General features: G+C 39.8%; 1 protein-coding gene across 1 annotated transcript in view; it reads right to left on the bottom strand.

Annotated features, from left to right (window-relative positions):
* XDH (xanthine dehydrogenase) overlaps window positions 1-16,648 on the bottom strand; it is a 90,805-nt gene that overhangs the window by 37,276 nt on the left and 36,881 nt on the right. The window contains exons 18-24 of the mRNA XM_023736414.1: window positions 14,129-14,252; window positions 12,431-12,550; window positions 11,647-11,743; window positions 10,122-10,246; window positions 9,230-9,363; window positions 8,539-8,626; window positions 7,256-7,342 (exon numbers count right to left, since the gene is read on the bottom strand). Coding sequence (XP_023592182.1) covers window positions 7,256-7,342; window positions 8,539-8,626; window positions 9,230-9,363; window positions 10,122-10,246; window positions 11,647-11,743; window positions 12,431-12,550; window positions 14,129-14,252 — 775 coding nt within the window. The remainder of the gene's footprint in view (window positions 1-7,255; window positions 7,343-8,538; window positions 8,627-9,229; window positions 9,364-10,121; window positions 10,247-11,646; window positions 11,744-12,430; window positions 12,551-14,128; window positions 14,253-16,648) is intronic.

Below are 16,648 nucleotides of genomic sequence, written 5' to 3'. Positions count from 1 at the left end.
AGAAATTTTAAAAAAGTCTTGTACGTTGAAAACTACAAAACATTACTGAAAATAATTAGAGATCTAAATATGGAGAGACTTTCCATATTTATTAATTGGAAGACTCAGTATTATTAAGAGGGCAATTGTTCCCAAATTGATCTATAAATTCAACATATTTCTTTCAAAATTCCTGCAGCTCTTTTGAAGAAATTACCAAGCTAATCTGAAAAAAAAAAAAAATTTTTTTCTAGAAAGTCAAAGGAACCAAAGTAGCCAAAACAATCTTTTAAAAGAATAAGGTTCTAGGACTCACACTTCCAAATTTCAAAATTTATTATAAAGCTACAGTAATCAAGACAGTGTGGTTCTGGCATAAGAATAGACATATAGATCAATTAAAAATATTGAGAATCCGGAGATAAATCCTTACATTTGTGGTCAGTTGATTTTTTTCCAATGACACCAAGGCAATTCACTGGGGAAATGATGTCTTTCCAATAAATGGTACTGGAACAATTGGATATCTACATATATACCTCACACCATACACAAAAATGAACTCAAATTGTATCTAAAAAATAGAACTAAAACTATAAAACTTTTAAAAGATAACACAAGAAACTTTTCCATGACCTTGGGCTAGATATGACATCTAACGAATGGAAAAAATGATAAATTGGACTTCATTAAAATTAAAATGTTTTGCACTCCAAAAGATGCCAACTAGTAAAATCAAAAGATAAGATAGATTGGGAAAAATAATTTTAAATCGTGTATTTGGTAAAGGACTTGTATCCAAAATTTATTTAAAAACTCTTACAGTTCAATAACATGAAGAAAAACAGTCCAATTAAAAAATGGGCAAAATATCTGAATAAACATTTCCCCAAGAAAATACATGACTAGTTAGTTAGCACATTAAAAGATACTCAACATCATTAGTCATTAGGGAAACACAAACTAAAAGAACAATGATACCACCTTACACCCACTAAAATGGCTATAAGCAATTAATAGATAGACAGACAGACAGACAGATGAACAGACAATGCAAATATTGGTAAGGATGCGGAGAAACCGGAACCTTCAGACATCGTTGGTTGGAACGTAAAATTGTGCAGTCACTTTGGAAAATATCTTGGCCATTTCTTTCTTTTTTTTTTTTTTTACGGCAAAAAGAAAGTTTTATTCGGCATATATTCAAAAGGACAAAAGTGGGAAGCAGACAAGCATGCTGCCACAGCCATGTCTGCCCGAGTCCAAAGAATATCACAGAATATGCAAGAATGGGAAAACAGACAAGCATGCTGCCACAGCCATGTCTGCCGGAGTCCTAAGAACAGTTACAGAGCCATCAGTATATATCAACATCACAAAATGGGTAGAATCATTGAAAGCGTCGCTTTTTCACTGATTGGCTAGAAAATGTAATATTACATTTTGAATCATCTTTGTTAACAATCACTGGTACGGGTTTCAGTAAGGCAAGTCAGGAGGGTCTTCATTGGTCCAACAAATTCTTATTAACTAAATGCTAATAGAAAAAGATAAAAGGTGAGAAGTTCTTTGGGTTAGGTTCCTGTGGCTCAGAGAAAACCTGGAAAATAATGCTCTGTTTTGCCAAATTCACAGGAAAAGGTGGCAGCTCCTGACCTGTGTTATGATATTTAAGGGAGAAGTGGTAGTTCAGTACCTCTTTTTTCCATTGAATTGAGTCGATCTTACCAAAAATTGCTATATACACTTCAAGAAACTAGGATCCCCGTATCTTTGTTTTGTGTGGTATTATCTGGTGAGTTTATGTGATCTTTCTGTCTCCTTTTGTTCTAAGAGCTTGCTTCTGGTCTAGAGCATTGTGTCTAAGTTTGTCTTGTATTAGATTGGTGGCTATGGCTAAGAATTGCTGTTTTTTGTAAAGCTAGTCATAGAACCTCAGTTCTTTCTTCATCCAGAAAAAACTGTGTCTTGTGTCTGTCTTATGATTTAGATTTTTAATAGCTACTTGGAGAAACTTTGATATAAATTGGTCTATTTGAAAAGTACGCTAAGATCTTTATGTTTTATACTATGTCAGTCTTAAAAGTGAAACCTTTTTAAGTAACTTAAGCTAGATATTATATGAAATGTGTTTTATTTAAGGAAAAGGGATAGTTTTGTCTAAAAGCAGCAGTTCCAGAACAGTAAAAAAGAAAGAAATTAGCTATCTTTTCTCTTTCAAAATGCCTCCAACAATTTAAACATATGTAAACATCTTCCTTGAGTCAAGAGAGTGAGGGCGGGGCACGATCAGGCCTCCCTAGCTCCCAGTCTCCAAGGTCCTGTAGCTCCAGGGACGCTTTTAAAAGACCCGTTTCCAGCTAGGTGGAGACTCTTTTAAGACAAACGATAAGAAAAATTCCTGCTTTGCTATAGTTATCAGAAATTGGGTAGATCCTAATCATAGAACTGTAAACAAGTTTTCTCTATTATAGGGGAAATTAAAGAAGTAAAAAAAAATAGAAATCACAATGAGACACACCTGAAGTGGCCTGGAAAAATGTTTCCAGCAACAGCCAAACACTTAAGGTTATATCCGTATCAATGAATTGGTAAAGTGAGCAGAGACTTTGTGATTTCCAAAGCCAGTTGATAAAATCTTTAAGGGCTAAAATTAGATTGGGGAAAATATGAGAAGTGGTAAAAGTTGAATGAAATCTTAGAATGTTAAAACAGACTTTTCTTTCAACAACAGCTATGTTTTGTAGTATACAGGCTTAAAATAATTCCAAAGGTATTTTAGGTATCTTATTGATGTTATTAAGTTAATAGATATTTGTCATAATTTAAGTTCATATACTTTGTCTTTTCATGCCACAAGAGGATATATATATATATATACACACACACACATATGAAGTCTGCTAATCAGTGTGTTCATTTTTGCCATTTAAAGGGATGCACTAAAAGAGATATGCAACAAAGGCAACGTTTAAGAGGTTTACTGAAAAAGAAATTTATTTGATATGGTCAAGTTTCATCTGTCTGACTAAAGTTTAATGGTTTAATTTATGAGATTTTTAGGAGTCTTAATGTTAAGTAGCATATAAAACAAAGAATTGGGTTTCTTGCAGTTAAAATAACAAAATTTTCTTTAATTTCTGAGTTAAAGGGTTAACTTATTCTTTGTGCAACCTGCCTGGAAGACAAAGGTTTGGCCTCTCATTAGAATAGGATTCCTGAGTCTGAATACTAAGCGGCAGGGCTTTTAGAAAAGAAAGCTAAGGGTTTTACTTTAAGATCTTTTGTTAAATAACAAGTAATGTTTCACAGTGACCTATATTATTATCTCTTTATTGCTAACTTGGTTGCAACTTTATCTTTTTAAATCTAGCATTTTCAAAGCCAATGGTTTGATTGCGGAATTCACATCATTTACCTATAAAGTTTTTTTTTATTACTATTCAGGTATTTACAGATTTGATAATCTTGGTATATTTTTGGTATATCCTGACTATATGGTATTTTGTCTCAAAATTATTATGCATTATATCTTTAGCTCTTTGAATATGGTTAATGGCTATATTTAGAAATATTTTTATCTAAAGTTTTTTTTAACTGATTTTATTTGGCCTTTACGTTATGCTTATAATTAATTTCTATCAGGTCTTTTACTATTAAGAATATTATGTTTATGAATTAATCATGGCCATATTAAGTTTTGTCAACTGCAGATTAAGTTTTTACTTCGCTGATTTGCTGAAAAAGTTTGACCAAAATATAGCAACAAAAAGATGGACTATACTGGACTTGCTAAAAAGACTGACTAGACAAAATTTCCAGAACTCCTATGCAGAAGCTGATGATTGCACAGACTGCGGCTGATCCAGAATCACATGGAACAGAAATTAACTACGTAAGACTGAGTAAACTAAAGGAAAATATGGTTTTTTTAATATTGCTGATATTTTAAGGTCCTTATTTCTGGATATAAGAGATCATTCTCCTTTCTCCTAAATTATCTAACTAGTGGGTTTAGATATTTTAACTCTTGAATTAGAAGTTCCTGTTGGTAAACTTAGCAAAGTTATAAGTATCATAGCCAGAGAAGTAATTGAAATTTGAGCTACGATTTTACAAAATAGAACAGCATTAGATTTCCTGTTAGTCTCTTACAAAACAGTTTGTGCCTCAATAGATAAAAATGTTGTTGTATTTATATTAATACTCAATCTGAGGTTTTGCAGAATGTAGTTGCTGTTGAGGCACATGAAAAGCAGTTACTCATGCTGCTTATGTAGAGACAAACACCTCATGAGATTTGTTTCCTTGGTTCAAAGACCTTAGGGTCATGGTTTCATTGCTTATTTCAGACAATGCCTAATATAATTGTTAGTGTTTCTGTTTTATTTCCTAGTTTGCTGTATGGTGCCTGGGATCTTAAAAACCAGATGATGTCATCCAATTACCATTTACTGAACATTTTTGATAAAAGATTCTACAGCGAGATCATGATCCAAAGGAAAGAATGATAAGAGAGTTGTATGCAATTCTCCTGGAATCCAGATTTCTGGTTTTCATGGAGGTTGAGGTAACCCACACAGGCTATTGTCTTTGGGTATCCTTTTGAACCTCCAGCTTTGAGAAGAAAACTGGTTCCTGAAGCCACTTTGAGTCAAACAATGGTCCAGATAAACTAGTAAGACCATTTTGCCCTGGGCAATGTGCTTTTTTTTTGAAGAATTCAGTCTGTTTTGGGAAATTAACTTCAAAGATCAGACTGAGAGTTATGTTTAGGGTAAATTAGTAATTAGTTTAATCAGTCTTTAAGACAGTGTCGTATGAAATACCTGTCTAATGTTTGTAATCAAACTTTCACCCTCTTACGATGCAGAAAATTATGTATCTTAAAGAAACCAGATTCTCAGAAGAGATTGACCTCATGGCTCAGACTCCGTTTTGTCTTTGGTTCCATTTCTGCTTCTGAGACAGTGACTCATGACAATAGGTGAACCACGGAGGGGCAGCTTGCCCTTGGCAAGAACACTTAGTATGTTTTAAACAGACTAACTGAAGAACTCCTACAGGAAAGGTCCATCCTGTACTATCTTGCTAATCATTAGTTCTCTAATGAAAACCTGTCACATGTAAATTTTTCTGTATTTTCTGTTCCTTCTAGACAAACTTTGAGTGCTCTTTAAGGATATATGTTTCTGTGTGATAGATCCAACTATACTAATTTAGATGATCCTTTCCAACTGATAATGAATTTACATGGGCAATCTTGTTTAAATTACTAACAAATGCATGGACAATGCACTTTCAAAACTTTAGGATTATCTTTAAGTATTCATAGTAACAATGTTAGTAAATACTGGAAAGATAATGTTAAATTGTTACACATTGTAAAATGAAAGTCAGAAGAAAACCCATTGGTCCAACACTCAGAATATTGTTGGTAGCTTTAATTCCTACTCATGGTATAGTTGAATTGGAGAAATCTTTAAGAAAATTTGTCAGTCACTATGGGACAAATAACAGATGAGACAGAAGCACAACAGTGATCTCTGATCTCATAAGCCAAGGTGACATGAGATAACAAAATAACCTTTGATTTTTTTTATTAGTTCAAGAAAGTGTAGTCTATGCTGTAGACAAGATATACATAGAATTAGACAGCAAGCTACTTGATTACACATTGTCATACCCTTACAAACACCAGATCTATTTGGTTGGTTATCATCAGAAATAAGTACATTGGCTAGATCACTACTGCAAGGGATATTAATAGTCTTAGTCTACATCCTGATAGTATTAGGCATAATAAAATTTATCCTCTATTGTCTTACACACCTAAAAGGCAAAAGAAGGCCTCAGGCTAAAATGTTGATGTACATTGAGTCTGCTCACTCCGGCAATGCCACTGATGGGAACATCGCTCTTACTTAATAACCTGGTGAAGAACCAGATGGTATCCGGTGGAAAACCAGCACCGTGAATTTAAAGAGCCTGCAATGGCTGCCGTCTAGGAGCTCAACTAAGTCCAGGTATTGAACATCGATGTGTTAGCTCCCATCTCTGATCACAAGGAGGGACTGATTTAGGAAATAATATTGGAGTTATTACTCCCTCTCCTTGAGCATACAGGATGTGACCCAACAGGAGCTGAGCCCTCACAGACTCACAAAGACATATCAACGGGGCCCTGAGGTAAGACAATGGATGGGACAGTCTCAGAAATTATCTTAAGGAAGTTTTCACAAAAGGGCAACAAAACCTAATCTTGGCCATTTCTTAAAAAATTTAATATAAATTCACAAGACTCAGCAATTACACTGCTAGGAATTTACCCAAAAGAAATGAAAACATATGTCGACATAAAGACTTGTACATGAATGTTCAGATCAGCATTATTCATAATAGCTAAAAATTGGAAACAAACTCAAATGTCCATCAACTGGTGAATGGAAAAACAAAATGCAGTATAGCCATACAATGCAGTAATAAAAAGAATGAAGTACTAATACATGCTATAACATGAATGAACCTCAAAACATTATGCTGAGTGAAAGAAGCCAGACACAAAAGACTATATCATGTATGATTCTATTTATATGAATTACCCACAAAAGAAAAATCTAAAGTAGGTTAGTGGTTGCCTGGGGCTGGGGGATGAGAATGGAAGTGACTGCAAATAGGCACAAGAGATCATTTTGTACTGATAAATGTCCAAAAACTGCATTGTGATAAGGGTTGCATTATTCTTTAAATTTGCTAAAAATCACTGAAATATGCACTTCAAAAGAATAAGTTTTATGGTAGGTAAAATATACTTCAATGACATTGTTTTTTTAAAAAAAGGTAATTTAGGTCATCATTTAAAACTCAAATATCACAGAAATGTGTAATGTAGAAGATGACAGTGTGCATCCCTCCTAATCCCACTCCACAGTAATCACTGTTTATAGTTTGGTGTATATATACCACCATAATATAGATATACATACTATTCAATGTACCTATTTTGCATCTAGCTTTGCTTGCTTGGCAAAATATCTTGAACAAGAAAGGTGGGTTTCTAATCTGAGAATATATTATTACCATCTCTGCTTTAGAGAGTAGCCAAGGATCTGAAAGAAGGAGAAACCAGTGAGGAGGCTATTGCAACGGGAACAGGCAAGCCTTGAGAAGGACCTGGCTGTGCAGTGGTGGAGACTCTGCCTGCTTGTGCCAAAGGCTGTGGGGTATGCCCTTGACAGCTAGTCACCCTGGAATGCAGGAGGCATGCTCTACTTACACTCTGAGAGAGATCCAGAGTGTTCCCCGCGTTGCTGTAGTGATCCACCTCCAGAGCCACAATCCTCCCAGTCTTCATGAAGCCAACCTGATAAAAAGGAGAGTGATTTCTCAACACCCCCCTCTCTCTGTCTACCTCTAATCATCCCCTCTCACTTAGGCTAACTGGAGGAAACAAACAGAACAAGAAATCACACTATGGATTGCATTTATCAAGAACTTAAGAGATCACCAGAGCTAAACAGGTAAAGAAGAAACTAACATCTCCACTGACACACTGATGCGCCCTTGGCTTCTCAACCCTGGACATACCTTCCCATACTCCTCATTCTGTCTACCTACTTCTGGCTCTGGTTCTAAGAGAGGGAATGTGGAGGTAGAAAGGAGAAAGTAAGTTGAGATAGAGCAGGGAGGGGAGGAATTGGGAAGAGAAGGAAGGAAAGACTCCCTTCACAGCATCTGGCCAGCAAAAGACGGAAGTTACACTTTGCATGCACATCAATGTGCTTTTACATCCCTGGCCTTATGAAACCACCACAACCCTTTTACAAGGGTTACAAGCAAGGAAACTAGGAATCCAAAAGATCAAGTTACTTTCTTTGGGCACACAGAATTTGGGAATGAGAGGAATACAATCCCTTTCTGGGAGTTAAATCACGAAACAAATTCCAAATAGGTCCAAGGGGAGATGTTCAAAGCAAGCTCATAAAGAGAGAAGGCTCCCAGGTTCACAGAGCTGGACTGAGGCCTATAAGGCTGCATTACTGTGCAGAGGGGAAGATCAGTACAGGGACTGGTCATCCATCCAAGCCCAGAAAGTAGTGGCCCAGCAGGTAACTTGGACAGTGTCCAGCATTCCTGGTCCGGCAACCTAACAACTTGTGTCCATCCAAGCCCCAGGCAAGTTTACTTTCTCATTGTAAATTACTAGGTGGTCATTCTGATTTTTACTTTACATCAGGCTGTGAACATGTTAACATTAAGGCACTCTAAGTGATAGATTTACTATAGAATCTGCTGACAATCATGTTTCGGAGACTGACTAGACCACAGCAAATTCATAAAAGGAGTGGACACTACTCTGTGACATCTCTTGGAAGTGGCTCACCGGCCTTCCCCATCACTACCCTTCTATGCTCTTGGCCTATTTGAATTTATTTCATTTCTATTTCTTCTTTGAACTTCTACAGACAGTCATGCAAAGAGTTAAGAATGCAGCCCAGGATCCCTGGGCCTTCATCTCCAGGCCCTGCCCACCCTGGCACAGCCCCAAACATCTAGAACCTTGTATCGGGCCAAGAAGGGATGTCTGCCACCGGTTATCAGCATGTCCTCATCACGGTCCAGCATGCAGCGAACGGGGCAGCCAGTCCTGAAGGAGGTTCCCGTAGGTTAAATGCCATTGAGCCTTCCACAAAAGCCCAGCCCTGTGGTTCTCAAGGTGGAAGCCTTCTTTTTCCACCTGGCCCAATACTGGACCCAGAGGGGATATAAGGATATAAGGCCATGTCCTTGCCCTTGGGGAACTCACAGCAAGGCAAGGTAGATAGGATATAGACACATGGGTCAGAACACAAGGAAGAATAGGTGAGATTACCCACACCCTTATACCCTAAAAACCAAAACTAGTTGCCATGGAGTCAGTTCTAAGTCATGGCGATGCCATGTGTATCAGAGTAGAACTGTGCTCCGTAGGGTTTTCAATGACTGATTTTTCAGATGTAGATCACCAGCCTTTCTTCCGAGGAGCCTCTGGGTGGACTCGAACCTCCAGCCTTTCGGTTAGCAGTGAGTACATTAACTGTTTGCACCACCCAGGGACTCCCCTCCCCATGCCATAGAGTTCTAAAAATAGAGGGTTGTGAGAATTCAAAGCAGGAGGAAACTAATCCTAAAAGGGGGAAACCCAGAGAAACTTCCAGGCACAGGTGGCCTTTTTCTGGGGCTGCTGGGAGAAGTGGGCCTTGGAACTCACTTGTGTGCAGCCAGGGCCACTGCCGTGGATACCACGGTGCTCCGAGTCTCCTTCCCACCAAAGCCTCCTCCTATTCTCTTCACTCGGACCAAAATCCGGTTTGCTGGAACTCCCAACATTCTTGCAACAAAGCTCTATGAGCAAAAGAAAAACATTTTCATTCAATGCATCATCTGAACTTATTTCAGGCCGGTGTACACAGGCCTAGTTACTGTGGGAATTCTGAATTTCCTTGATTCTAAAGTTAACCCCCACTCCCCCTCCCATGTCGTCCTCTGGTTAGTGGTGCTGGGGCCCAGCCCTCATCAGTCACTGCAGACTGAACTCAGACTCTTGTTTTTAACCAGAGGGATTAGCCACTGGTCACAGCATACTTTCAGAGCCAGAACTCATTCCATCTGGCTAGACCAGTGGGTCAGGAGGGGTGGATCAGTTGTCAAAAACACTGGCAGCCACTGTCACATCACATTCAGTTCAGAAATGGGGACTATTCAAGCTGTGGCAGATCATTTGGTGGTCCCTGTGGCTGTCACCTTCAATATGACTTGACCATGGCCATATAGCACTGGAACGAATATAGCTAACATTTACCATGCTCTAATCCAAGTATTAAAATTCATCTAATTCTTACAACAACCCTATCAAGCCCCACTTTACTGATGAGGAAACTGAGGCTGTGAGACTAAGTAACAAGCTCAGTGACACCAGCTTATTGACACCAGCTTACTGGTGACAGCTGAGAGCTGGCTTCAAGTCTACACCCTCACCCAGGATGTTACCCCTGCTGGGACCAGCCAGATATCCTTTGCCTCATCCCCTACACTGCCACTCCTGGCCTGCAAAGAACTCCCACGTGCCCTCCCCAAGCCCTCACGACGCACAGGACCTCTACCTGGGTCTTCATGGTGTTTTGTGTAGACACAAAGAGCTCCACTTCCCCTTCCTCGCCTTTTGGGACAGCAATGGTGCAGTGAGTCTCCAGGTAGAAGTGCTCTTGGCCACCAATGTACACCTCACCTGGGGGAGCAAGATGACATCCCACCATGAGCCCAGTGCTGCAGAGGGTGCAAGTCTGCTTCAGGAGAGTGCAGACTCTGCCGAGTATCCTGGGCAGAAGCCAACTGCTCACAGGTAATTTCTTGGTTCCACGACTGGGCTGAAAAGGGTTGGGGGGCTTAGCCATCTGAAAGCTGAGGATTCCTCCCAACAAAGAAACAAGAACAACACTGAAATGCATCAGGGCTAAGCTCTCTTCTCACTGCAGCCAGAGAGAACAGAGACTTTTTGAAATTATCATTGTGAAATTTTGGAAAAGGTAAAGAAGGAATGAAGAGATATGAGTAGAAGGCTGAACATGAAAGCATCTTGAACAACCGAAGTTATCAGATATGTTGGAGAGGGGACTTACTAGCGCGATGTTGGCTTGTGTGTGAGTGCCATGCTCTGACTAAGCAATGCACAACAGACAATCTAGAGGACAATTCCAGAAAAGGACTCTTCAGTCAGCAGTCTTGTCCTGGGGTGAGAGCTGTGGACCCTGTGTCACAGTGACAGAGAGGAAGGAAGAGGGAGGGAGGGAGACTGAGGCGAGGGGAGAGTGCTAGCGAGGATGGGTAGATGGTAAGGGGCTAGGAGTGTGTGTGGTGAGAGGTCTGACAGACCCAGGGGTGGTCATGCACCAGTGGCTGTTACCTCCCCCTTGACAATCTTCCACATTAGAATACACCCACCACTCTCTCCCCAGAGTTGCTTAGGCATATGCAGCCTAGAGGAAGGAGAGGGCAGTTAAGATGACTGAAGATCTTTTCCAGCCAGCTGTCTACTATTTTGTTATAAACAGCACGGGGACTCTGTCTGGACTCAATTGTGTTTCCTCAAAATACTTGTTTGTAAATCCTACTCCTATACATGTGATGCAATCCCATTTGTGAATAGGGTTTTCTTTATAAATTAATGAGGTCATATCACTGTAGGGTGTGTTTTGAATAAATCACTTTTGAGATATAAAAGGAGCAGATTAGGCACAGCAGCAAAGAAGCACAGATAGATGGGGGAAGATAGATGACACACCACATGAAGCCTGCCAAGCAACTGAGGGAATAGAAGCTGAAAGGAGACAAGGACCTTCCCCCAGAGCCAACAAAGAGAGAAAGCTTTTCCCTAGAGCCAGTGCCCTGAATTCCTACTTCTACCCTCCTAAACTGTGAGAAAATAAATTTCTGTTTGTTAAAACAACTCACTTGTGGTATTTCTGTTACAGCAGCACTAAGAAACTAAGACAGATTCTCTTCTATATTAAGAAATCACTTCCCTTGTTCAGGGTTCAGTGTTGATCTCTTGAATTAATTCTAAAACCAAGGCTTCCCCTCTACAATCCAGGGCCGGCCCATCCCCATTGCCACATAGTACAGCTGTACCTGAAACAACATTATCTGCTTCATCAAACCCCTTCTTGAGGTCTCCTTTCTCAATCTTCAGCTCACGTCCATAAAAGGAGTTGTTCTTTATAGCATCCTAAGGATCAAAAAGAAGCTTCAGTAATTTGTCTTTCAGGGGGAGGACGGTGGTTTCTGACTGGGGAGAAAAGAAGCTCTCTGAATTGTTGCCTCTCTCTTTTCACATATGAATCTCTATAAGCTTCATATATGGGATTAAAGTAAGTTCTCTTGTAGGGAATCATATTCTTCTATTTCCTCAGAATAGACAGACAACCCTGGACCTTGAGAAAAAAGCAAAGAATTCTGCAGGGAACCAACTGGAGCTGAAATTTGAGGAAGGAGGGACTCAGTTTCGCCATTACAGGAATGAGCCTTAGGATCATGATGGGGAAGGTTTCATAGGACCTAAGAACCCCAGTGCTGGAAGGGATTTTAAAACCCAACTATCAAATTCCCAGTTGCTGCTCAAATTTTCTTTTAAGGAAAAAAAAACAAACAAAATAAAACCAGTTGCTGTTGAGTTGATTCTGACTCAAGGTGACCCCATGTGTGTCAGAGCAGAACTGTGCTCCATAGAAATTTCAATGGCTGATTTTTCAAAAGTAGATCACCAAATCTTTTTTCAAGGCACCTGTAAGTGTACTCAAACCTCCAACCTTTCGGTTAGCAGTCACGCACTTATAAATCTCTAGGGTATCCTAATGAACGTGCCTCCAGAAATACAGAGCTCACTACTCTGCGCAGGCAGCTCATTCTCAGTTACCTCAATTGTGATAATGGATGGAAGTTCTTCATAGGTGATTTTCACTGCTTGACCTGCTCTCTGTGCATGTTCTGGGGTGTCGGCAACCACAGCACCAAGGATGTGCCCAACACAAGTCACCTAGGTACAGAGCCAGATTATTAAAAACATAATTGAGTTGCTCGTGAAGCAAATTATTTTGGATTGTTCAAAAGGCAGCAAAAGTCCCTGCCCCCACAAACTCCTATTAAGGCACATTTTAGGAATGTCCTGAGGTCTTTTGGTTTCCTTATCCTACTAACTGGAGTTTTGTGCCTCTTCATAAGTGGTTAGAATCTATAGTCCTAGAGCTGGACTAGGAATCAGATCATTAGTATCAAGACGGCAAATGGATTTTATCTCAAGGGCCAATTCTGATTACGTATTTACTACTAGGAGCCAGTCAAGAAGCTGCACCAGACAGAATGCTGTGTTTGATTAGTGATGTCTGACATGAGCAGAATGGGAGGAATGGCACCATGAAGTGTGTTTGTCATCTTGGATCTACTCCAATCCTCTTGTTCTTCGTATAAAGAGACCCAGACTCAGAAGGCAAGGTCACACTTGGCTAGTTACTAGATCATGACTAAATCTTAGGTTTTGACTCCCAGTTTCATTTTCTTTTCACCTTGCCCTCTCTTTTATGTTCTATTTCCCAGATAACTCTTTTCTTTTAATCATCCACTTCGCATAAAAGCTTAATGGATCTCCTTCAGGGATAATTTTCATCCAATATCTCCAAATACACAGCAAAAAGATTGTTGTTCAACCCATCACTTTGTAATATGAGGTTTCTGACAGTCACGAACAATACTTTGCATGCAAGTGTATGATAAATGTCTCTGGAGGACCCAATTAACTTATCAACTAGGTTGGTTAGTGCAATGGTTCTTGAACTTGGCTGACTCACGAACTAAAGTGCTAGCAATACTCTCAAGGGCTCTTGAAATTTGTAAAGCAGTTGTTTCTCTATCAAGTTCTCTTTTTCTCGAGTCCTTGTGGCTTATGCTTATAGCGTTTTGTTCTCTCTTTCACTTTTACATTAGTAATAAGGTGAACTCTCCCTAACGCAACACCTACCCACATCTAATTTGCAACATTTGAACTGAATTAGAATTGTAAAGTGACTGTCTGAGGACTATCGGATGAGTAAAGTATATGGATTTTTGTAACAGCTATCTTGAATGTTTAGAAATTTTTTTGTGGGGGGCAGAATTCCATGCAGTTGAGATTCATAGATAAACTTTCATATAAGTGAAATATCAATACACATAATGGTGATACGGTGATTTCTTGTCTGCTTAGTTTGTTTAATGTATCCTCACTTTTTTTTTTTTTTAAATGAAGGGGTTTAGTATAACCTTAAGCACTAGATTGTAAATTCAAGTACAATCACTAGCCTTGTTTTTATTCCACTTTAGTATGGAGTCATCCTGCTATGGAAAAATAACAGTCATTGATTAAATAAACAAAAAAATATTAAGTTAAAACTAAAAATGTTTCCAGGCATATTTTATCCCTTTACCAATTATCTTTAATATTTGCCAGTTGGATGATGTCTGCAATATATGAAAATGTATAATCTTTTCAAGATTAGGTATTTGGAGGAATGGGCAAAAGTTAAAACTTAAACACTCATTCCACTTACTTCATATGGAGGAAATCAAATCCATGACATACCTTATCCTTTGCAAAGATGGTTTCATCATCAAAAAGTCCAGTTATGTTACTCCCAGGAACGTCATCAGCTGAGAAGAAGCGAACAAACCCAGGGACCTTCTGAGCTTCTGAAGTATCTATGGACCTGCAAGAAAAAACAGTGTTAGGGGCTAGGCGTGAAAATAAAGCAGAAGACTTGTCACCTGATTGGATAACACAGTCTTCATTTTGATGTTATTCCCTCCACCTTAATTCCTCCTATATCCACCTTCCATTCCATTCCATTCCATTTTGTACATGCTGATTAAATGCTTTCTGTGTGTAGGGCACTGTGTTGAATGGTACTAGGGATGTAAGGCAGTAAGACAGGCCTACTCCGACAGAGCTTGTTCTGGTCTCCAAGTAAAAGGGAATAAATTCTACTGAGCAGCATTTACTCTGGAGAGCTCTAGCTAAAATTCAGATCACCCAACTAACACCCACTGAAAATCAGTACATTAGGTCCCTTGCTGTATCACAGATCCAATGGCCTTGAACATCTTCACACAGCTGAATTTCCCATGCCACATTAACGGTGCTACACCAGCATGGCAGGACATCCCAGACGTAATTAGGCGATGCAGACCTCAAAGGGAGGAGGCTGGAAGAGTTTATCAATTACAGCAGTCCAAACGATGTCCTGATCATTCTGACCAATGCCCTCATGGAGAAATAGGCCAAAGGCACCTCGGGGAAAGGGTATGGAAGCTGCTATGAAGTACCAACTGCCTTCCAAACGTTTAAATCCTCACAAGCACCCCTAAAAGTGGTTATCATTATCCTCATTTTACATTTAGGGAAACGCAAGCACAGGGAAGTTGAGTAGCTTGTCCAAATTCACCTGCCCAGAAAGCAGCATAACTGGGACTAGAATTGAGGTAAGGTACGAGCAGAGTCCCTGGGTGGTACAAACAGTTAATGTGCTCAGCTGCTAACCAAAATGTTGGAGGTTCCGGTCCACCTAGAGGCATCTCAAAAGAAAGACTTGGAGATCTACTTAAGAAAAATCAGGCATTGCAAATCCTATGGAGCACAGTTCTACTCTGACACACATGGGGTCGCCATGAGTCAGAATCAACTCAACGTAGTAACTAGTTGAAAAGGTATGAAGAGTGGCAAAGTTAGTGCCATTTCTGCTCTACCACGCTGCCAGGTTGTTGCAGTTACTACAATGTCTGCCTATCCTCCTACATTCGTTCAGACACTGCTTGGATCAAGCAAAGCTGTTCCAGTGGAGATGATGTTAGTCATGATACTCATGGTATGTCAGTACAGCCTCCACTCAAGGACAGAGATAAATGAATTTTACCACATACCTGGCAACCATATCAACTTAAACACACTTTTTTTTTCAGGAACCTGGAAGAGTTTGTCTGTTAAATTTTATCTCCATCTTGTTCACCATTTATAGAGCCTGTCTCCAGGCTAGGATCAGCAGGCAGAGCAAAGACAAAGATCTGACTCCTAATCTACGCAGAGGCAGGGCCTGAGGGAGGGTTTTTCCAAGGTTTTCTATTCGGCAGGGTATGTGTCTTATACTCTTTGCAAAATGGAGCTCACAGTCCTCTGGCTTGAACATCTGCAGGCAGCACAGCACAGTTGATAATATCGTTTGGCTCCAAACGCCAGCTCTGCCACTTACCAGCTGTGTGATCCAGGGCAAAAGATTTATCCTGCCTGCACCTCAGTTTCCTCAAGTGGAATGTGGAGATAATAATAGGGTTGTTGTGAGGAATAACTGAGCCAATATATGTAAAATGCTTTAAACAAGGGTGCAGCAAATAATAAGTGCCATATGAGTGTAAGGGATTATGATTATTATAGAAGAGCTCTGGTGGTGCAACATTAAGCACTCAGCTGCTAACCAAAAGGTTGGTGGTTCAAACTCATCCAGCAGCTCCACGGGAGAAAAGACCTAACAACGATCTGCTTCCGTAAAGGTTACAGCCAAGAAGACCCTATGGGGCAGTTCTATTCTGTCACATGAGGTCACTATGAGTTGAAAATCTACTCGACAGCACCCAACAACAACAAAAGTAGTAATTCGTGCTGCTCAGGCTCTCCAAGATGAACAATGGTGTATGAGTGACTATTCTCTATCACTAACCAAAACACCCTATTATAGATGGGGATACGGGAGTTGAAGCACACAGGCCAAGGTCACAATTACTAAGCAATGGAGCAGGGATTCAATCCCAGGTCTGTCAGAATTGAAGACCATGTTCTTGCATTTAGTCTGACTCAAGTTCTCCTGAAATTTTGCATTTCAATTTAGCAAATATCCAAAATGCAAATCTAACCTTCTTCTGGTTAAAGCCTTTCAGTAGCCTCTCACTGCTTTTTGGGTTAAGTATAATCTTCCTGTTTAGTACATCAGGTCTTTCCTAATCTGGCCCCTGCCTAACTCCCCACTTTCACCTTCTCTGTCTCCCTGAAGCAGACCTTCCCCCGGCACCAGTGAGGCCCTAACTTCTCCTCTCCTCTCCAGACTGTGATGTTCAA

Source organism: Trichechus manatus, unplaced genomic scaffold, assembly GCF_000243295.1.
Source record: "Trichechus manatus latirostris isolate Lorelei unplaced genomic scaffold, TriManLat1.0 scaffold00005, whole genome shotgun sequence".
NCBI lineage: Eukaryota > Metazoa > Chordata > Mammalia > Sirenia > Trichechidae > Trichechus > Trichechus manatus.
This window is presented reverse-complemented; position numbering and strand designations above follow the sequence as displayed.